We start from the raw sequence: 23,296 nt of genomic DNA, 5'->3' as shown, positions 1-23,296 counted from the left end.
ATGAGATAGATATGTTTTGGTACATGAAATTTGAAGCAATAAAAGTTTTATTTATGACCATGAGCTTCGGTACATTATACTTTCGAGACAGTTTTTTTTTTTTTTGTCACTACAAAATTGTGTGTGGGTTCATTGTTTATGACATGAAATGGCGTAGACATGCTGGATTTTTTGTTTATCAATGAGTTGGCGTGGCATGGCTGCATGAATCAAATTTCAAAGGAATTTTCTGTTTGGGGATATTGAGTTTCAATAAATTACTCGGAAAAAGCACCTGTTTTTATCTGCCTTTCTTCTCTGAACTGCTGATATCCCTCGCATTCTTTCCAACTTTAATAGATTATAAGGCCAGCCACTCACTATCAAGTATACCTGAGAGGTACACCTGATCAGGCCCCCCTGTCAGATCTACCTGATGAACATACACACACTATCAGGTAGACCTAACAGGTAGGTACGGCTGAAAAGGCCCTCCTGTCATTTGATAGTGAGTGCAGGCTGGTCTAAGGTTCGCTTTCAGAACGGCTGGCTTTTTCCTATCTTGTCCTCCTATCTTCGATTTTGGGCCGAGAAGCTTTTCCAGTTGTTCCCTCCCCGAACCTCAAAGTTCCCGAAAACCACCTAAAAGAAAGTAACAAATCTTTCCCTCATACTTACTTCGTCAATTATTCTGGTGTTCCTCAAGGATCTCATTTTGGACCTGCATTGTTTTTGCTCTCCATAAATTAATGATGTTAAAGGAAAAATCTTGAATATTTGACAATTTTAATTGTTTATTTATGCAATCTTTCCTTTATTTGTTTCAGATAAGCGGGAAATAGCGGGAGGTCACTCGAAGCAACACCCTCCGGATTGGCCGTCTTGGTACAACAACTTCGACGAGTACCAAAGACTGACTGAGCCTATATTCGACAACAACACCGTCACCAATATGACGGTACAGCTGGGGGGCACCGCCTATTTACACTGTCGGGTCCGAAACTTGGGCGAACGAACCGTAAGTGAACTTTCTGTGATTTTCTCGGAACCAGCGAAATATTATTGGTGGGTTTCACCAATCTTCTTTTTAGACCCTAACAGCCTGTTAGCTTAACAGCCCTGTTAATCCTATCGTACAAATGTAGGTGAATTTGCTCCCATGCAAAGGCTTCAGTCCATAGGAAATAGTGCCAGTGATTTATTCGACTTCTCGGAAAAAGCACCTGTTTTTATCTGCCTTTCTTCTCTGAACTGCTGATATCCCTCGCATTCTTTCCAACTTTAATAGATTATAAGGATAAGGCCAGCCACTCACTATCAAGTAGACCTGAGAGGTACACCTGATCAGGCCCCCCTGTCAGATCTACCTGATGAACACACACACACACTATCAGGTACGGCTGAAAAGGCCCTCCTGTCATTTGATAGTGAGTGGCTGGCCTAAGGTTCGTTTTCAGAACGGCTGGCTTTTTCCTATCCTGTCTTCCTCTCTTCGATTTTGGGCCGTGAAGGAAACTTCGCTTTTCCAGTTCTTCTATTTTGGGCGCATTAAGAGCTGAATATTTAATATAACCATTCCCCTTACGTGCATATTAAACGTTCAGGGACCTCCAGAACTCACACACAAAAAGGGACCCCACGGGGAAACTTCCAAAGGTCCCTGTACCTCGTAGGTATAAGCGAGGGTCTCTGAGTATGCACATGTGAGCCAGTCTCACCCTGTAATTTCACCCCTGGAGCAATCCAGATTTTGAATGAATTCCTGTTTGATTGAATTTGAATGAATTTTTATATCCACGAAATACGAAGGTAACAAGGGTAGATAAACTCTATTCCCTCATAATCATAAGGTATAAATATAAGGGAATAGGGTCTCTATCCTACACTGCTACATGCCACATTTGTTTTTTCTCATTTTTATGGGGAGGAATAATTGAATGAGATTTGAAATTGGAGGAGGACGAGGAGGCACATTGGGAGCGGGAATATCCAAGGCATGGTAAATTGGGAGCGGAAATATCGATCTCTTCTTATAAACCTACAGAATACATAGATTAGATTAGGTTTTTCTGCCTTCTGAGCTGTTTAGCTCCTGAGCTGCTCCATATTCTTAGTTGATTTTCAACTCTAGTATACCTACTCCATTAATAACACATGGCTTTCGAAGTAATTTCTTGAAATATTTAACATCCAATTATGGCCATAAAAGTTTTACTAGGGTTTTTCCTGCCTTTCAGTGTTTTTATGAGTATTTTACTAGGTAATACCTTCATATTCTACCCATAAGAATAATTTTACTATGCTCTGTGAGCTGTATTCTGTTTTTTCATAGCAAATAATCACCCAAATGAAATACGTCTCCGATCTTTCCCTATTTACACCCTTTTCTTGCAACCAACCTCTGTGGTGTAGTGGTTAGCGCGCTAGACTTCGGATCTGGAGGTTGGTGGTTTGAGTCCAAGTTAAGTCATAAAATTTAGAATAGCGTGTATACTAAGCGGGGACCGACATTTGTGACGAGCATTTATGCTTAACACAAATAAAATTCCTTTTTTTTTGCCCTGCAAAATAAAATAGCAGAGATGACATGGCTGCTGACTTGTATGATTTAGAAGAGGAATACTACACCTCTGTGTACAAGTAATCTCAATAATACTTGATTATTATTTTTATTTTTTTTCAGCTTAACTTTCTAATTTTTGAGGGAGGGCAGATAACCAAATTTGGAAGTTGAATAAAAAGGCAGTACTTACCTATGAACAGGTTGAACATTCTGTCCCCATAGCTATAGATAAGAGTGTAGTTCTTCCTTTGCAGAGGGATTGGATCAGTTTTTCACGATCCAGAGATGATCTTTCACTACTGGAATTTTCAGAAGATTCGTTGTTAACAGTCAGAATTTATTATACACAAAGACAAGTGGACAATGAAATGAATTAAGTAAACTTTAAAATTAAAGCAGTCAATGCAAGAAAAGGCACTAAGTTGTGATTGAGTAGGTAAATATATTTGAAGAAAAAGTGAAAATGCTTCTATTCACATTCATTGCATGCCTTCTTCTTCTCTAAAGAAACACCTTCCTTTGATGCAGTACCTAATAGTGCTCATTAAACTTTTTCAAGGGTCCACATACTTACAAGGTTTATTTGAAAGACAAAGATTAACCTTTTGCGGACAGATTCATGTGTCACATGAAATCATGGTTCCGCCATTATGGTAGGAGAAATATAACTTAAATCTGGCGATACGGTAGGATTCATGTCCAGCATGAAGCTACAGATTTACTCGATACGGTTGGCTTGATTTTTACAGATAGGAGGCGTTACACAAATTCAATTTAAATGTTGACATAATCTCATTTATGTTATTGGTATTTTCAACTGATGCTTCTGTGTTACTATTACCTTTATAACAATAAGCTTTGAAGCATTGAAAGGTGAAATTGAAAGTTGCATCAACGAGATACAGCCTGATTTCTTCGAATTTGTCATCGAAAATTTTGTCAAAAGGAAACGAATGTGCCATCAAAGTCGAGGAAGTTATTTGTCTGATTATTGTGCCATACAAAATTTCGGAATATTTACTTCTCAAATCATTTAAGAAGTCCATTTTATTCCACGGAGAACCATGCTTTATTAAACAATCAAATCTTTATTAAACTTCTTATTAGGACACCCTTTAGTTCCGCTGCCAGGCGCACCAAGTAGTGATTTTCAGTTGAATCACGGGGGGAAACGCATAATATACTATTCTTTTGGCCTCCTGAAAAATTTAGTACGATTTGGGAATAGAATTTGCCTGTTTTCGTGCTACTTTTAGCCATCTTTGAATAGGGGACAAAACCTCGTTGGAATAGAATAAGCTCTTGGGAACCGAGTGTCCTCTATTTGGAGGTTTCACAGTATTCATTTTCTCTCTCTTATTTTTTTTTTGATGGCGTTCACCAACCTTCTCCTCAGCTTCTAACAGTCTGTTAGCTTAACAGCCCTGTTGAGCCTATACAAATCAAATGGAACATAACAGGCTGTTAGCTTAACAGGCCTTCTAGAGGCTGAAAAAATATTGGTGAAACCAACCATTACTGAAAGACTGTTCAAACACTTACTGAAAGAAGCTCTGTACACATTGAAGTTCTCAAGGAGAGGGGCATCGCCAATAACACTGGAATTGGACCACTCGTCATAGTTATCTCCGATGCTGATGGAATTCAAACCAGATATGTCATGATCAAACTCGGTATCCTCGTATTGTTCAAACTCGGTATCCTCGTCTTGTTCAGTCACTGGAATTATAAATAAACAAAATGTTTGTGAATAGCTTCCTAGTAAAAAAAAAAAACACTGACTTTGCTCCAACATTAATAGCTCATCCCTAAAGAAATTTAGCTCATCCCTAAAGAAATTTAGAAATTGGTAAGGGGTATAGGTACTCAATAGATATCACATGGTCCACATTCTAGCAATGAGTAATGAGCTCTCGTAGCTAGTCTCGATTTCATACTTGGAATAGTTGGTCACATCAAACCAGATGAAGTTTAAATGGCCTAACTTGGAGTTATCCCACACTGAAAACAATAGCAACAATGAGAATATAGAGTCCTTGTCACATCAAACCAGATGAAGTTTAGATGGCCTAACTTGGAGTTATCCCACACTGAAAACAATAGCAACAATGAGAATATAGAGTCCTAACTGTTACCTCAAAATAAAACAAACTGAGTTATGGTGAGACAAATGGACAAACTAAAAGAAAAATGGAGTTAAAACTTGGAACTCACCAATCAAACAATGAGTAATGAGCTCTCGTAGCTAGTCTCGATTTCATACTTGGAATAGTTGGTCACATCAAACCAGATGAAGTTTAGATGGCCTAATTTGGAGTTATCCCACACTGAAAACAATAGCAACAATGAGAATATAGAGTCCTTACTATTACCTCAAAATAAAACAAACTGAGTTATAGTGAGACAAATGGACAAACTAAAAGAAAAATGGAGTTAAAACTTGGAACTCACTTCGTGTTCAATCAACACAAGTGTACCAAATTAATGTCAGATTGTTTCATGTTGCCAGAAAAATTGGTAAAAAATGCACCAAAAAGCAGATGACTACAGAAGCTGCCATTTCAATATTTATAGACATGTCCAATAAATGAGTACAAACAATAATACTTACACAGTGGTGCATTAATGTGATCTATGGACGCTACAATATGAACTTTAGGCATAATTGCTAACTGGGCTAGTACACTTTGCTGTTTGTTTCCTCTAAGTGCTGTCCCATCTATGTTGTGAATCACAAGGAAAATGTCCGTGGCGTATCTAGAACTCAGTTTCTTCTTGATGACATCACAGGCCTGCTGTGGATCTTGAGGGGCATCTTTGAGATCTAGCAAGTCTATTATTATGCTTTCTAATATCTGGAATACAAAAATAATTATATGTATACTGTATAGTTATCTTGAGTTAAAATATGTACCATAATTTTAAGTATGCACGTTAAGTTTAGAAATTTCTGGGCCTTTAATCTCTCTCACTAATCCATTTATGTACCTACCTCTTTCAGTGTGAGATCAGGAAAAAATCCATTGATGACAAGTACTTTACTATTAGACAGCATTTTCTTGTGAAATTCATTGATGACTTTGTACTTGGACCCAAAGCCATGTAGCAGGATATTGAAATTCTCTCTGCAACAAAAGAGATCATTGAAAGTTAATACTTTTGTCAAAAGTAGACACTGTTATTTTCAGATATGTGCCATGAAATGTATGACTTATGTTAAGTAGATTTACAGCTAGTGACTATAAAATCTCGGGAATTTCTACCCTTGTAAACTTTACATATCCTGAATTACACACATGAAATGCCTATTAAAGCTTTAACAAACTTGTAATATGTATGTACCTTTTCTACATTAATAACGGTGAACTACAAATATTTTTGCTACATCATAGATACTAAATACTGTTCAGCAAAAATCATTTTCTCAAATAGAAATCCAATGCCTCATTCAGTATTCTTGTGAGTTCCAATGTATCAACTCTCTCTGACATTTCCAACTGAATGATTCCATTTTGTATGTCCTTGAGTATTGTCTTCTTCATTACTGCCAACTGTTCTCCATAATCCTTGATAGGGCCACTCTTTGTCTTAGCTAGGTCTAGTGTGGAGAAGGTTTTAACAGGTATTTTAGCAGAATTATTTCTCATGTAAGTTCCCATTCTATTGGAGACAATTTTCCTTAGAATTAGATCACACATTTGTAGAAGATTATCTTCAGGTACATGACATTCTGCAGAAGATTTATCACAAGGCAAACTTATTTTATTTTTGAAAGATTCATCAAGGAATATTTTAATTTCATCCTCAGCATTTTGGTCATTTGAGTGTATTGTTAAGAACTTGAAGATTTATCACAAGGCAAACTTATTTTATTTTTGAAAGATTCATCAAGGAATATTTTAATTTCATCCTCAGCATTTTGGTCATTTGTGTGTATTGTTAAGAACTTGTTCTTTTCAAAGCCTTCATTGACAGGTGGTTCTAGTTTCTCCTTGATCAAAAAAACACCGAAAACATTTGAATCAATTTTTGAAATTGGGCGCCAAACGATTGTAAACACAAATAAGCCGCGTTTACATTCACAAACTTTATGGCTAGGGTGGCAGGGGTAGCATAACGTACCATAACGTACTCAATAGAAGATACGTTATGTTTCATCTTGATCTTGTTTTGTTTATTTGTTTTTTGTTGTTTGTTGAACTTGAATGTTGAATTTGAGATTTAAGTTGTAAGTTCATTTGAGTCATTTCTGTCTACTGTCATAATCAGCCTTGATCAAAAAAACACCGAAAACATTTGAATCAATTTTTGAAATTGGGCGCCAAACGATTGTAAACACAAATAAGCCGCGTTTACACTCACAAACTTTATGGCTAGGGTGGCAGGGGTAGCATAACGTACTCAATAGAAAATAGAAGATAGGTACGTTATGGGGGTAAATGTTTCATCTTGATCTTGTTTTGTTGTTTGTTGAATCTTGAATTTGAGATTTGAGTCATTTGAGTCATTACTCATTTGTGACATTTGTCATCTTGTCTTCTGTCATTTCATTTGAGATTTGAGTATTTTGAGTTGAATTTGAATTTTGATTGTCGATTCATTTATTTTTCCATTTTCCTTATCCTAAATACCAATATCCTACAGGAAAGAAAGGTGTTTGACAGTTCTCAGTTCTGATTTTTATCATGTTGGAATTACAAGACTATGGAGGGAGCAGTAGTGAAAGTGATGCAGAGAGTCAAACATTACATTTAAAACCTATAGAGTCATGTGCATTCTCAGTAGCCAAATCCCTGTCAGTATGTGCCACCCCTGCTGTTATACCCAAGGTGATGGAATCTTCAAATTTAACTGATGTGAATACAAAGGAAATCACAAAAAATCTCAGGTATGAAGAATTATATGCACCTGAATATGGACCAGTAAATCCATTTCTTACTCAACAACAGAGAGCAGATAAAAACACACTGTCAGGTTTTGTGGAACAAGCTCACATAAATTCATTTCAGTTTGAAAATCAAAGGCGTACATTTGCAAGCTATGGATATGCTCTGGATCCTTCCAGTGAAGTTGAAAGCAAAGTGATAGGTGCTAGTACAAGTGGTGATAAGAACAAAACTGTGTTTGAGTCCACTTCAAAGAGACCTCTTGATAAGAGGAAAAGAAATAGAAATGATTGTCCAGAAGATATTGAAGGTTTCCTGGGACCATTTGAAAATCAAAGGCGTACATTTGCAAGCTATGGATATGCTCTGGATCCTTCCAGTGAAGTTGAAAGCAAAGTGATAGGTGCTAGTATGAGTGGTGATAAGAACAAAACTGTGTTTGAGTCAACTTCAAAGAGACCTCTTGATAAAAGGAAAAGAAATAGAAATGATTGTCCAGAAGATATTGAAGGTTTCCTGGGACCGTGGGGAGGATACACAGATGAAGAGAAAGTCAGCAGACCCAATGAAGCACAAGCTGCAGAGTTAGAGGAGTATTTGGCCAAAAAACAAAAGAAAGGAAAACAGTCTGAAGAGAAACCACTGGAGGAGAAGACAATATTGCACATTAAAGACCCAACAGATTATCAGGGCAGATCATTTCTGCATCCACCTCATGATGTTGGTACTAACTTGAGATCAGACACTCCCCCAGATAGATGTTTTCTACCCAAGACTCAGGTGCATACATGGGAAGGGCATACCAAGGGGATCTCGGCCATCAGGTGGTTTCCCAAAAGTGCACATCTTCTCTTGTCTTGCAGTATGGACTGCCGAGTGAAGCTATGGGAGGTTTACAAGGAACGCCGTTGTGTGCGTACATACTATGGACATCGTCAAGCAGTACGAGATATCTGCTTCAACAATACTGGCACTAACTTCATATCCGCCATCAGGTGGTTTCCCAAAAGTGCACATCTTCTCTTGTCTTGCAGTATGGACTGCCGAGTGAAGCTATGGGAGGTTTACAAGGAACACCGCTGTGTGCGTACATACTATGGACATCGTCAAGCAGTACGAGATATCTGCTTCAACAATACTGGCACTAACTTCATATCGGCGGGATATGATCGCTACTTGAAACTGTGGGATACAGAGAGTGGTGAATGCATATCTAGATTTACCAGTAGGAAAGTTGCATACTGTGTCAAGTTCCATCCGGATGAAGATAAACAACATTTGTTTGTAGCTTTTTTTTTTTTTTTTTTTTTTTTTTTACAATTATTTTTTACTTTCTATTATTTTATATGTAAATTTCTAACCTATTGCTGCAGGCGTGAATAGCTTTTTTCCGGTCCTGATAACAAAAGAACATGTAGGATTAAAACACTTGGCTTTTTATGATATAAATAGCTAAAAAGCCAAGTCGTATCAGATACAAGGGGAATGAATGCATGACGTTTATTTGCAGCAACAAAACGTTTGCTACATTGGTCCCCTGGTCAGATGGGCAAGAAGAAACACAACCCTCCTCCCCCAAAAAAACTCACCTCAAAAACAGAAGCCATTCGGGGAACAGAGCTCGAACATTGGTGATCAGTTCTTCCTTGCACACCTCGTGGTTATCACGCATATCGTTCAAAATGGCCGCCATTTTGTCACGACTGATCTGAGGCGTTTTCTTCAGCGTGTTGTTGGATGTTTTGTTCACTTGCTTGCCCGACTTGTGAGTGAAATAATCGTCGGATTTGAACACCTGAGAGAAGAGGAGGAATACTTGAAATTAGACATTGTTTATAGACCCCGTTGTTAGCGTCAGCGGTTAGTATCTGGAAATCTGGACGGGTGGTTGTCCGAATTTTACGACATTGTTACAGTCGCGTACCTACTCAGCGCAGGCTATGAATACCAAATTTCGCCACTCTATGACGAATTGTTCTCGAGATGATTTGTAAACCATTTGTAAACCACATATATACGTTGGAAATCTGGACGGGTGGTTGTCCGAATTTTACGACATTGTTACAGTCGCGTACCTACTCAGCGCAGGCTATGAATACCAAATTTCGTCACTCTATGACGAATTGTTCTCGAGATAATTTGTAAACCACATAGGGATATTCCGGTAGATATGAAATACATAGCAGATCCTACCATGCACTCGATGCCTGCAGTCACATCATCACCTAATAACAAATGGCTCGCATGTCAAAGTATGGATAATAAGATACTCATTTTCTCTGCTCTCAATCGATTCAAACTCAACAGGAAGAAAACGTTTGAAGGTCACATGGTAGCTGGCTATGCTTGTTCTCTAGACTTCTCTCCTGATATGAGCTATCTAATATCAGGAGATGCAGATGGCAAGTGCTACATTTGGGACTGGAAAACAACCAAGCTGTTCAAAAAATGGAAAGCTCATGATGGTGTGTGTATATCAACTCTATGGCATCCTCATGAACCTAGCAAGGTGGTGACTGCTGGTTGGGACGGTTTGCTGAAGTATTGGGACTAAATTCTCTATTATTGTAATTTATTTGTTTGTAAATAGAATATACCCTGTTTATACTACGGTACAGCATTGGTACAGGATAAATGGAGTAGTGCCAGTACAAAAACATTTGGGCTAGAAACTTACATAACTAAGTTCACGTTTCCTGGCTCCTCTCCTTGGTTTGAACTGGACTGAAGACTCATTTTGATTGGTTATCTTGAGAATTATTCTGGGTTTCTTCTGTACAGGGACATTCTCTGGTGATGAACTTCCATCTGCAGATCCTTCTTCATCTTTAAAAGAAAAATAATTATAGTAAATAAGAAAAAGAATTGTAATAAATACAATTATTCGTCCACTCCAAAGAGGCGATCTAACTAGTGGACAAGACCTCAGAGCAAGGTTCAGAAAATTCCAAGTGCTAGGTGGCAGGTTTGATTCGACTGGGGAGAACATTATTACTAGTTCGTTTTCGGTTGGGACGGTTTGCTGAAGTATTGGGACTAAATTCTCTATTATTGTAATTTATTTGTTTGTAAATAGAATATACCCTGTTTATACTGCCAGAATGAGAGTGAAAAGTCCCTTTGCTCCCACAGTCTAAACAAGGTCTATGTATTTGGTACAAAATAGGTGTAAATTTTATAAAATAAAAAACCTTGCTTACCTAAATGTAAAAAAAAAGACCTAACTAGGTGTGTTTTTGTTTTATTTCTTTTAATAAAGTTTGTTTTTTCTTTAAATATTGATGAATTTGATTAATTTTTAAGTCACTATTGTAAAAATGCTAACTAGTGGACAAGACCTCAGAGCAAGGTTCAGAAAAATTCCAAGTGCTAGGTGGCAGGTTTGATTCGACTGGGGAGAACATTATTGCCAGTTTGTTTTTGGAACAGCTGAAAGAACAAAGAGAACTACATACCTTCACTTGAGTCTGAAGATGATTCTGGATCTAACTAGTGGACAAGACCTCAGAGCAAGGTTCAGAAAAATTCCAAGTGCTAGGTGGCAGGTTTGATTCGACTGGGGAGAACATTATTACCAATTCGTGCTGAAAGAACAAAGAGAACTAGGTAATAAGTGCTACTAAAATACCCACTCTGAACACTGAAGCTATCTGAATGATTAATTAAACATGGCAGACTGTAGACCGTGTTAATCCTTTCTGATCAAATACAAAATGAAGAGGATAGTTTCTTTACAAGATTTATACACAAGGAGGAGGGCAGGGATAGATTCAAGCTGCAACTCTCTGATGAATCATTTGCTCTTTGTTAATCAGATGAGTTGTATTGTTGACTAACTTCATCAATTCATTCAAGCTGGCACTCCATTCATTCAGAATCTCACCTGGATCCTTGTTCCTAGCAAAGTTAATAATTCCAGCAGGTCTATCAATCTTGGCAGTGATGGTTTTACTAACCACCATGGAGGACAAGAACTCTTCTGTTTCTTCAATAGGTAGACCCAGCAAGTCACACATTCTCTGCAATGTAATTCTTGTGTAGTACTTGGCCATGACTCGGATGTTATGTTCCACAACACGATGCTTCAACATCTTGAAACACTTCTGTCCCTCCTCTGTGCTCTGGTTGAATACAGACGTCTTGAACAATTCCTCTTCATAGAGCTGACGTAATCCTGACCACTTGATAAGCTCTGGATTTGTGAACCACTGTAAGAGCCCCTTGTATAGAGGAATCTCATTGAGCAGCTTATCTTCAAGTACACGGTGTGTAAGATCACTCTGTTCATTATCATAGGGTGCTAGCATCAGATAGAGCACTACATTCTGCAGGACTGCATGTCTCTGTATAGGATCACTCTGTATGCAGGGTGTTGTCAGGATAGCACGGTAATGCTTGCATGTAGCCAGGTAGCTTCCTTCATGTTGATCCAGCTCTATCATGAGTCTGTAGTATTTCAGCTTCAACTCTTGCACATCATCTTTCTCATCATCAAAGAACTTGGTGTTGATTTTCTTGGAGATGATCTGAGTTCTGATATAATCCTTCTTGGCCAAACACAATCGCATCTGTTCTAAGATGAGTGTCACTTTCTCTTTCTTCTCCATGGATCCATAAGTTTCCACTTGTAACTCTTGGATGATGTTAGCTGCCTCAGTAACATCACCCTCATCTTCCTTCATCTTTGCCAGGATATGAGTAAGACGTGCACGCTCAACTTCCACATAGATCTGGAAACAAACAAATGCAAAGTTGTTAAAAAAATAATTATCAGATGCCCACCTACACCCTTCTCATTGGGGTAAATCCCCCCCCCCCTCATATTTATTCATATCAAATCAGTGTCAATTTGATATCATATAGTTTGTTCATTTACCTTTCCCTCAGTCACTGTACGCAGAGTCTCAATGAGCTTCACTTTGATCTCCTTGCTAGGGGTTTTGTCAACATAGGTTACACACTCCTGGATCATTTTCACCACTGCCTGTTTCAACTGAGACCGCCGTTTGGTGAGCATAGTGATGTGCTCATTCAGAGCTGTCCAATTCTTGGCTTCAAAGCAAATCTGCACAATGGCCACAAGAATTCTTCCTGTAGACACCATGTCTGAGCCCTGGAAACAAAATCATGCAGAGGGTTAGAATAAGAATGGTTAAGAATAGTATCATTGTGGACAGTAGGTATATTTTAAGGTACTCTTCATGATATGTTTGCAGAAATTTTAAATATGTAAAAAAATAATTTCTCCAACTCTGAAAAAGACAAAAAAAAACATCTACTAATTAAACTTACAGTTCTTGTTTGCTTCTCCAGTGCTAGCAAAGAGTCAATGGCATCATGGAATTTTCCCTCAGCAGCCATTTTGATAGCTGCAGGGATTTTCTCGTCACATGTTGGAGCATAGTCCACTTCCATCTTGACAATGCGTCCAGTGCCTCCATCTTGGTCAGCCATGCTAATGTCTGACAGTTGAAAAATAAAATAATGAGTAAAAATTATTCATGACAATGAAAACAAGATACCAGAGAATTTTAGTTTGGGTCTTGGGCCCAGGAACGGCAGGCAAGGTACCCTTCAAGCTAGGGAGATAGCTTACCTGCCTTGTAAGGACTAGGTTATGGGTTTAAATGGATAAGGTTTGTTCTTGGAACGTCTGGCTCTATCCTGTCCTACTTCTCACATGCACAGTTAAAGAGGGCCTAAATGCTCCAGTATTCAATGGTCTTTATGATGATTGATCAAATTTACCTTCTGTTGAACCAAGTTGATGTCCTCGCACTGTTGTTGTTTCTGAATATTACAAATTGAAGTATATCAATTCTAATGTACCTACTTTCTTTCTTAGCTGTATGGAGATTGGAGTTCTGATTTTGCCTGAGAGTGAACAAACTTAGAAAAGTTGAAAAGTTCAAAAAGTTGAATTGAGTTGAGACAAGCAAAAGCAAAAAAGCAATGAGTAAACAAATTTTTTAAAAACACCGAGCTGAGTTGCCAAATTGTCAAGCGTATTTTTATAGAATTCTTAAAGCGTATTTTGTACAAGGGGGTTTTTTTCCATAGATGTAGAAGAATATAGATATCTATATATAGTTTGTTTTTCTATACTTTTTCAATCACGGGTAAAAAGTGAGGTATTTCATCTTTGCATTATTATTATTACCTATGTATTTATGAACTCATTATAGTTATTCATGTTATTATTAAAGGAATATGCAGGAATTATAACGTGCGTTTTACACTCGAGAAAATTGCATGACCACTGGGAAAAAAAAATTGACCACTTTCCATTCTTTTTTCCACTGGAACAGTGGCCATTTTTCCAGTCATAATCCAGTGGTCAGGGAAATTTCACTACAGGCGCTATTTCAGCATAAAAGTTTTGCAGTTCCGTTTCCGAAACTTTCTCGATAACGTAATAGGTACGTTATGCTTTCCGAAAATACCCATGGAAATATACCTACACGTCTTTAGACGTTTTTTTTTAATACAAGTTTGGCAACACTGTCGCAGCTTTTCTCTTTTCTCTTTTGAGCTTCGATTTGTAAACAAAAAAAAAAAGTTCATCTTCTGTAGATAAAGAAGGATTGACTTGTGTTTGCTGATAAAATTTTGCTAAAATCAACGCGAATTGATTAATTACCTCTAATTTATAAGTGTTTTTAGAATGGGGGATTCATGAACCCATACCTAGTAGCACAATGTTTCAGGATTAGTAGTTCTTTTATTAGTTTAAATTAGACACATCCTGGTTTGATCCGTCAGTAGAGCTCATAAAAATGACTACCAAAGTTTTCAAGCCAGCTGCAACTGCAAAAGTGCAGGATGCTAATATTGTGAAGATTGCTGTGGAGATGGAGAAGCAAGTACCTCAACTTTACCAGTTCAATCAGACCCTGACCTTGTCTTCCATCATCCAGGAAATATGCAGTGGGTGGAGCCTGAGTGATTCAGAACAGTATGCACTGCAGTTCTCCGAGACCAACAACAAAAACTACATTACCGAGAAAAATAGGAATGAGATCAAAAACGGTTCTGTGCTCCGGCTTGCATTTTCTGCTTCTAAAACTGCGGATGATATTTTATCCAAGTTGAGTGACAAAAATGCATCACTGGAAGAAAAAACTGCAGCAGTGAAAAAATTGTCTTCATTGAGTGGGGACATAACATTTGCCTGTGAATTTATAAGGAAAGAAGGACTCTCACTGATTACAAAATTAATTCAGGAGAAAAAGTGTAAAGGTGAGGATTTTGGACTAACTAATATAATACCTATGTAAATGATGTATTGATGTGATTTTGACCTGGAAATCTAGGAGTTCTACTGTATTTGTATTGTCCTCCTGAACAAGACATGGAAGGAGATGCGAGCTACCACGGAGGATTTCGTCAAGGTGAGATACCTGAGATGAGGTCGTAAAATTACCTAAGTGCAACTGATGCGATAAAAAATATTGAAAATTCGTTTCCATCAGACCCATTCACGATGAGTTCTATTGCATGTCATGGATGGACTGATGCGATCATCGCATGCAATAAAACTCAAAACTCATCGTGAGTGGCGAACTTAAAAAAAGTACCGTAAATAACTATTGTTTGATTGCACAGTTAGGCCTGTGCAGGAGGTCTCGGGTCCGAATCCCATCATCGCATCGATCGACAAAAAAAAAAATGTAATTCTCATTACTCATTACCGATCGACAAATGTTGACTTCAGTGGACTTAAGATCTAGAGTCTAGAGGTTGGAGTCCATGTCAAGATACATATAAAATTTACTTACTTAACGTAGTCTATTGATTTAGAGCAAGTTCATGCAAATAATTAAAGTTCCTTTCTTTACTCATTCCTTCCTTTACCTTGTTACTCATCAGGTGTTCAGTGTGGTTAGGGAGCAAATCACGCGGGCACTCAGCTCACAGCCAGCGTCCCTGGACAAGTTTCGTGCCAATATATCCCGTCTTACCTACTCGGAAATCACCAACCTGTGGCAGCAAGAACGAACCAGCCGAGAAGAATGGGAATCTCACGCCAAACCCATAGTAGAACTCAAGGAGCTGATAACACCAGAGATTGTGGATCTTATACAGCAGCAGAGACTTGGCTATCTGGTCGAGGGAACCAGGTTCACTAAGTACTCATCTCGAGGACAGGTTAGTATTAGGGAGTTAGGAACCTAAGGAGGTATTAAAAACTGGAATCTAATGTCAAACCTATTGTAGAACTTGAGGAACTGAACGCCAGAGAAGATTTTTCTTTAATACAGGGTGGTTCGTGATTTGCGAACCACGCTTATATCTCAGCAACGGCTGGGGATTAAGGAATGAAATAAACGGCATCATGTAGATGAAATTTTGATGATTATAAAATGGCTTTTTTTAAATTTGCAATTTGTTTTGCAAAACGGCCCATTTTTTGCCAATTATAGGTCACTTTTATGGGAACCCCCATTTTTTATTTAATTTTTGGAATCAGCATAAAATTTTAATTAAAAAAATGTATTCACTCGAAAAAATTTGCTCTGCAAAAATTTGCACAAATCGCGATTTTGTGTGCGTCAGTGACCCCAGATATGATAAATAACGCAGTTGGTCCTGAGTTAGAGCGAAGAATGCCTTACTGTGTACAAACAGATGGATCTCATTTTGAACAGCTTTTATAAATTTGTTTGTTGTTGTTGATTGTTGTTGAAATTGTTAAGTGAATAATACAAAAATTAAAGAAAGAATTAAGAAATTGTTTTTCTTTCTCACATTGTACAGAATTTTTGTAGAGCAAATTTTTTCGAGTGAATACATTTTTTTAATTAAAATTTTATGCTGATTCCAAAAATTAAATAAAAAATGGGGGTTCCCATAAGAGTGACCTATATTTGGCAAAAAATGGGCCGTTTTGCAAAAAAAATTGCAAATTTAAAAAAAGCCATTTTAATCATCAAAATTTCATCTACATGATGCCGTTTATTTCATTCCTTAATTCCCAGCCGTTTCTGAGATATAGGCGTGGTTCGCAAATCACGAACCACCCTGTATACCTACTTGATTCCTTTTTTTTTTTGCCTGAAATAAGAGTAGAGTTCCCTTCACCCCAGCAAAAAGCTATTAAAAAGACTTGTTAGCTTGGAGGGTAGCATGTCTGCCTTGTACCCGCTAGATCGCGGGTTCGATTCCCGCCCTGGGAGAATTTTACATTCCTGACACCTGATGAGAACACACACTACAGGTACGGCTGAAAAGGTCTGTCTGTCAGGTCTACTTGATACCTGATGAGCACACACTCAGGTAAACCTGACAGGCAGGTCCGTCTGTCAGGTCTACCTGATACCTGATAGTGAGTGTCTGGCCGTAGACAGGTTCGACTGTATTTTCAATTCAATTCCTATTGGATTGTTTTGCTATGTTGGTCAACCATTCACAGGCTGGCAGATTTTTTTTATTTATTTGTTAGAGGGAAAGATTGTGTCTCTTATTGCCCATCTGATGAGGGACATGCTATGGGATGGACATGCTACGACACAGACCACATGTGTCTAATGTAGCAGTTGTTTGAGTGCTACGAAATAAAAACGGCTGTGAAACACTCATCTTTTTTTATATAATAATAAAAATAAATAAATGTTTGGTCAGGTTGTCCTGGAAAACTCATGTCGTGCAGATGAGCACGAGTGTCCGTTTGGTCGCACCTCGGTGGAACTTGTCAAACATCTGTGTGAGATCCTCAGGATAGGGGACGCCCCTAGCGAGCAGGGAGTCAACTATCATCCCATGTTCTTCACGCACGACCATCCATTCGAGGAGTTCTACTGTATTTGTATTGTCCTCCTGAACAAGACATGGAAGGAGATGCGAGCTACCACGGAGGATTTCGTTAAGGTGAGATATCTGAGATAAGGTCGTAAAATTACCTAAGTGCAACTGATGCGATAAAAAATATTGAAAATTTGTTTCCATCAGACCCATTCACGATGAGTTCTATTGCAAATAAGAGTAGAGTTCCCTTCACCCCAGCAAAAAGCTATTAAAAAGACTTGTTAGCTTGGAGGGTAGCATGTCTGCCTTGTACCCGCTGGATCGCGGGTTCGATTCCCGCCCGGGGAGAATTTTACATTCCTGACACCTGATGAGAACACACACTACAGGTACGGCTGAAAAGGTCCGTCTGTCAGGTCTACCTGACACCTGATAGTGAGTGTCTGGCCGTAGACAGGTTCGACTGTATTTTCAATTAAATTCCTATTGGATTGTTTTGCTGTGTTGGTCAACCATTCACAGACTGGCAGATTTTTTTATTTATTTGTTAAAGGGAAAGATTGTGTCTCTTATTGCCCATCTGATGAGGGACATGCTACGACACAGACCACATGTGTCTAATGTAGCAGTTGTTTCAGTGCTACGAAATAAAAACGGCTGTGAAACACTCATCTCTTTTTTTTATATATAATAATAAAAATAAATAAATGTTTGGTCAGGTTGTCCTGGAAAACTCATGTCGTGCAGATGAGCACGAGTGTCCATTTGGTCGCACCTCGGTGGAGCTGGTCAAACATCTGTGTGAGATCCTCAGGATAGGGGACGCCCCTAGCGAGCAGGGAGTCAACTATCATCCCATGTTCTTCACGCACGATCATCCATTTGAGGAGTTCTACTGTATTTGTATTGTCCTCCTGAACAAGACATGGAAGGAGATGCGAGCTACCACGGAGGATTTCGTCAAGGTGAGATATCTGAGATAAGGTTGTAAAATTACCTAAGGTTGTAAATTATCGAACTAAGGTTGTAAATTTACAACCTTAGTTCGATGAGTTCTATTGCATGTCATGGATGGACTGATGCGATCATCGCATCATCAGTCCCCAACTCAAAACTCATCGTGAGTGTCGAGCTTAAAAAATTACCGTAAATATTTATTGTTTGATTGCACAGTTAGGCCTGTGGTAACGCGGTTGCTTACCGCGGCAGGAGGTCTCGGGTCCAAATCCTATCATCGATCGACAAAAAAAAATAAATAATAATCGTCGGATTTGAACACCTGGGAGAAGATGAGGAATAATTGAGATTTGAGATGGATTACAGAACAATACATGTTGTTAGCGGTTAGTATCTGGACGGGTGGGTGTCCGATTTTTACAAAATTGTTACAGTCGCGTACCTACTCGGAGCAAGCTATGAATATTGTACTTTCAAGCATTCCAAGTTCATCTCTCTATAACAAACCGTTCTCGAGATATTTCGTAAACCATGTACGTAGTACATAGTACAGACCATGTGCTACACTTGTTTTGGAATCAGAGGACGTGAAAACGAATATTTCCACCCCGTTTCCGATTATGAAAATTTGGAACGATTACAACACTTTCTGATTACATAGAATAGGTTCCCTAACTCTTTTTTACATCCAAAACATATGGCTAAACCCTATTGAAGTGGTACAGTTTCTTCTAACAGATGGGGCAGCATACTTTTGGTACGGGATAAATGGACTGCTAGTAGTGCTAGAACATCAAATATTTAACACTTGGGCTACAAACTTACATAACTAAGTTCACGTTTCCTGGCTCCTTTCCTTGGTTTGAACTGGACTGAAGACTCATTCGGGATATTCCGGTAGATATGAAATACATAGCAGATCCTACCATGCACTCGATGCCTGCAGTCACATCATCACCTAATAACAAATGGCTTGCATGTCAAAGTATGGATAATAAGATACTCATATTCTCTGCTCTCAATCGATTCAAACTCAACAGGAAGAAAACATTTGAAGGTCACATGGTAGCCCTTGTAATACATGTTGTCATCTATGATTATAAAATGTTTCACTGGTGGGATCTTCCCAAAGTCAACATCCTCAATAACCAGCCTGGCACCCCCATCAATCTTTCTGCCAATGTCTTCAATGATTTTATCCGCCATACACTGGAATTGTTTTACAGGTTCTGAGTCAGATATGGTAGAATTGCCTGTACTTGATGAATTCAATTTTAATGTTGACGTAATCTCATTTATGTTATTGGTACTTTCAACTGATGCTTCTGTGTTACTATGACCTTTATAACAACAGTCATTTTTGTAATCAACAAAACTTGTCCCATTCATTATTTTCTCACCTGGTCTATCTTTTAATTTCCTGACAAGCTCCTCCACAAAACTCATGATTATTTGTCTCTTCGGTTTCCATTGTGTGAAATCAGGGTCTTCACCCACATCCTTAATAATATCATCATAGCAAATATGATAAACAATCTGTTCTCCAAGATATATCTCTTTCAATTTGTGCACTAGGGATGTTTTTCCCGACGCAGGCAATCCTATATCTTGGGTTTCCACTGTGTGAAATCAGGATCTTCACCCACAACCTTAATAATATCATCATAGCAAACATGATAAACAATCTGTTCTCCAAGATATATCTCTTTCAATTTCTGCACTAGGGATGTTTTTCCTGACGCAGGCAATCCTACGAGTACACAAATACAAATGTTTGACATATTCACATGGGGACTTATTAGGTTGCAAATGTCCTTGAGTACCTGATAAGTGGTAGGTAGGTACCTGATATCAGTGTGATAAAGATAATTAGGTTCAAATAAAAAACATAAAAAAGAACACCAAAGGGAGGCCTCACATTTTTCACAAACAAAAAAGTAATCAGACATGAAATTCAAAATTTCGTGCCTCGCGCTCTGAATTCACGAACGTTCAGCTACTTGAAACTGTGGGATACAGAGAGTGGTGAATGCATATCTAGATTTACCAGTAGGAAAGTTGCATACTGTGTCAAGTTCCATCCAGATGAAGATAAACAACATTTGTTTGTAGCCGGGACATCAGATAAGAAAATCATTTGTTGGGATACTCGATCCGGAGAAATTGTTCAAGAATATGATAGACATTTGGGTGCTGTCAACACCATCACATTTGTTGATGAAAATCGGCGCTTTGTGACAAGTTCAGATGATAAAAGTTTACGAGTGTGGGAGTGGGATATTCCTGCCTTGTAAGGACTAGGTTATGGGTTTAAATGGATAAGGTTTGTTCTTGGAACGTCTGGCTCTATCCTGTCCTACTTCTCACATGCACAGTTAAAGAGGGCCTAAATGCTCCAGTATTCAATGGTCTTTATGATGATTGATCAAATTTACCTTCTGTTGAACCAAGTTGATGTCCTCGCACTGTTGTTGTTTCTGAATATTACAAATTGAAGTATATCAATTCTAATGTACTTTCTTTCTTAGCTGTATGCAGATTGGAGTTCTGATTTTGCCTGAGAGTGAACAAACTTAGGAAAGTTGAAAAGTTCAAAAAGTTGAATTGAGACAAGAGACAAGCAAAAGCAATGAGTAAACAAAATTTTTAAAAACACCGAGCTGAGTTGCCAAATTGTCAAGCGTATTTTTATAGAATTCTTAAAGCGTATTTTGTACAAGGGGGTTTTTTCCATAGATGTAGAAGAAATTTTTCCAGTCATAATCCAGTGGTCAGAGAAATTTCACTACAGGTGCTTTTTCAGCATAAATTTCAGTTTTGCAGTTCCGTTTCCGAAACTTTCTCCATAACGTAATAGGTACGTTATGCTCTCCGAAAATACCCATGGAAAATTCTTACATAGTACAGATCATATGCTACACTTCTTTTGGAATCAGAGGCCATGAAAACGGATATTTCCACCCCGTTTTTTGATCATGAAAGTTTGGACAGTAATTCCTGATTGCATAGAATAGGTTCCCTAACTCTTTTAACCCAGAACATATGGCTAAACCCCATTGAAGTGGTAGTTTCTTAATCTCCTGATGGACGGTACAGCATTGGTACAGGATAAATGGAGTAGTGCCAGTACAAAAACATTTGGGCTAGAAACTTACATAACTAAGTTCACGTTTCCTGGCTCCTCTCCTTGGTTTGAACTGGACTGAAGACTCATTTTGATTGGTTATCTTGAGAATTATTCTGGGTTTCTTCTGTACAGGGACATTCTCTGGTGATGAACTTCCATCTGCAGATCCTTCGTCATCTTTAAAAGAAAAATAATTATAGTAAATAAGAAAAAGAATTGTAATAAATACAATTATTCGTCCACTCCAAAGAGGCGATCTAACTAGTGGACAAGACCTCAGAGCAAGGTTCAGAAAAATTCCAAGTGCTAGGTGGCAGGTTTGATTCGACTGGGGAGAACATTATTGCCAGTTTGTTTTTGGAACAGCTGAAAGAACAAAGAGAACTACATACCTTCACTTGAGTCTGAAGATGATTCTGGATTAGAAGCTTCAAATTCAGAACCACTGTCATCATCCTGGTATTGATCTGTCTTGGTCTCTTGACATATTCCTGAAAATGAGATAGGTACATTATTTACAACTTTGAGTGGGAAGTGAAGTAATTTGTTCTGTAGGTAAAAGTTGGTAGTTACACTACTTACCTAGATATTGACTTACGTTTTTTCAACTTGGTCCTCAAAGAGTAAGGAGTTTTGGGCAAGTTCAATCTCCTACAATCCACATTGTTTTCTTTCTCTTCTGACGGTGTGGGACTGTCACAGCTCAACTTCAAAGGCCTGGGTGATTTTCCTCCAATGAATTTTGCAGACAATGGTGTTTTACAGCTAATAATCCTTTTCTCACTCTTAGGTGTTTCATCACCTCTGAGTAAAGACTTCCTGGAAGTATTTGCTTTTAAACTGGGGCTTTCTGTTTTCATGACATTTGACACCTGTGTAAAGACTTCCTGGAAGTATTTGCTTTTAAACTGGGGCTTTCTGTTTTCATGACATTTGACACCTGTGGAGTGTTGGCTTTTGTTTTCGTACTTTTTGGTGTAAGATTTTCTTTGGCCTTTGAACTATTCTTCATGCTGTCTTCAGCTTTTAATAGCATTCCATTTTTACGCTTGGGTGTTTGAAAGCCAAAAATTTGTTGATTGGAAACTTTTTGTTTGTCCTCTTCAAATAAACCTGAAAATAGAGATAATTTATGTACATTATTATCAAATTATTTATGTATTAAGGATAGATCATTTTGTCACTTGAAGTGCTCTCTAGGGCACATTAGAACATCTCAAAGGAGACCATATGTCATAAAATGTTGGGTGTTTGAAAGCCAAAAATTTGTTGATTGGAAACTTTTTGTTTATCCTCTTCAAATAAACCTGAAAATAGAGATAATTTATGTAGGTATCTACAATATTATCAAATTATTTATGTATTAAGGATAGATCATTTTGTCACTTGAAGTGCTCTCTAGGGGACATTAGAACATCTCAAAGGAGACCATATGTCATAAAATAGAAACATGAATTTGGCACATCATTGTTTTCTGATACATTAGGGTGATAGTTAGCTAAGTCCCTGCACAGGGGCTTAAAGGTAGAAACTCACTACCATCACGTCACGTCACGTGACCTCATTGGGGAGTTAGAAAGATGTAGTTCAAAGTTTCCCCATAAAGTAGGTAATATTGTTCAGGACAGCCACACTACTATCACGTGACGTGATGCTAGTGTGTTTCTACCTTAAGACCCTGAACGGGGACCAAGTCCCTGTATGGGACCCAGGTACGCTTTCGCCACAGATTAGAGTACTTCGTCCTTTACTTGTCCTCACTCTTCAAGTTCTGATTCACTTAGTTTAATTTTAATTGTATGTACAGCTTACCCTGCATGGGGGTAAGACCCTGCTCGGGGGCTAAGTCCCTGCACAGGGGCTTAAAGGTAGAAACTCACTACCATCACGTCACGTCACGTCACGTGACCTCATTAGGGAGTCAGAAAGATGTAGTTCAAAGTTTTCCCATAAAGTAGGTAATATTGTTCAGGACAGCCACACTACCATCACAGAGCTCACGTGACGTGATGCTAGTGTGTTTCTACATTAAGACCCTGA

The 23,296-nt window shown here is 38.2% G+C and overlaps 2 protein-coding genes and 1 pseudogene across 4 annotated transcripts; 1 reads left to right on the top strand and 2 right to left on the bottom strand.

Moving 5' to 3' along the window:
- Positions 1–3,657: 3,657 nt before the first annotated feature.
- Positions 3,658–23,075, bottom strand: LOC103505884 (origin recognition complex subunit 2). Its single transcript, XM_017442606.1, has 13 exons — positions 23,069–23,075; positions 22,197–22,369; positions 21,855–22,128; positions 21,649–21,747; positions 10,106–10,254; positions 9,018–9,223; positions 5,535–5,667; positions 5,154–5,397; positions 4,766–4,869; positions 4,617–4,632; positions 4,454–4,543; positions 4,062–4,261; positions 3,658–3,741 (listed from the first exon to the last, which is right to left on the bottom strand). Exons 1-13 carry the CDS (start codon positions 23,073–23,075, stop codon positions 3,658–3,660), a joined length of 1,779 nt encoding a protein of 592 aa, XP_017298095.1.
- On the bottom strand, positions 11,042–20,766 carry LOC103505862 (26S proteasome non-ATPase regulatory subunit 12). 3 transcript variants are annotated; one of them, XM_017442610.2, is made up of 4 exons: positions 20,565–20,766; positions 12,721–12,890; positions 12,305–12,541; positions 11,042–12,158 (listed from the first exon to the last, which is right to left on the bottom strand). In XM_017442610.2, exons 2-4 carry the CDS (start codon positions 12,880–12,882, stop codon positions 11,199–11,201), a joined length of 1,359 nt encoding a protein of 452 aa, XP_017298099.1. In that variant the 5' UTR covers positions 12,883–12,890; positions 20,565–20,766; the 3' UTR covers positions 11,042–11,198. The 3 variants fall into 3 exon arrangements, with proteins under 3 accessions (XP_017298099.1, XP_026676887.1, XP_008468450.1); XM_026821086.1 differs by lacking the exon at positions 20,565–20,766 and adding an exon at positions 13,262–13,394; XM_008470228.3 differs by lacking the exon at positions 20,565–20,766 and adding an exon at positions 13,177–13,382.
- LOC113466029 lies at positions 13,983–14,737 on the top strand (annotated as a pseudogene).
- Positions 23,076–23,296: the final 221 nt, after the last annotated feature.

This window comes from Diaphorina citri, unplaced genomic scaffold (assembly GCF_000475195.1).
Source record: "Diaphorina citri unplaced genomic scaffold, Diaci psyllid genome assembly version 1.1 scaffold201, whole genome shotgun sequence".
Lineage (NCBI taxonomy): Eukaryota > Metazoa > Arthropoda > Insecta > Hemiptera > Psyllidae > Diaphorina > Diaphorina citri.
This window is presented reverse-complemented; position numbering and strand designations above follow the sequence as displayed.

Bases quoted from the DNA above. Each gene is read 5' to 3' on its own strand.
- LOC103505862 (XM_017442610.2), bottom strand. From the start codon at position 12,882: ATGGCTGACCAAGATGGAGGCACTGGACGCATTGTCAAGATGGAAGTG. The intron at 12,542-12,720 runs GTAAGTTTAATT...TTTTGTTTCCAG, and splicing joins TGGAGAAGCAAACAAGAACT to GGCTCAGACATGGTGTCTAC. The intron at 12,159-12,304 runs GTAAATGAACAA...GTTTGTTTCCAG, and splicing joins GTACAGTGACTGAGGGAAAG to ATCTATGTGGAAGTTGAGCG.
- LOC103505884 (XM_017442606.1), bottom strand. The intron at 21,748-21,854 runs GTAAGTCAATAT...TCTCATTTTCAG, and splicing joins GAGGACCAAGTTGAAAAAAC to GAATATGTCAAGAGACCAAG. The intron at 5,668-9,017 runs GTGAGTTTTTTT...CTTTTGTTGCAG, and splicing joins GAATGGCTTCTGTTTTTGAG to AGAGAATTTCAATATCCTGC.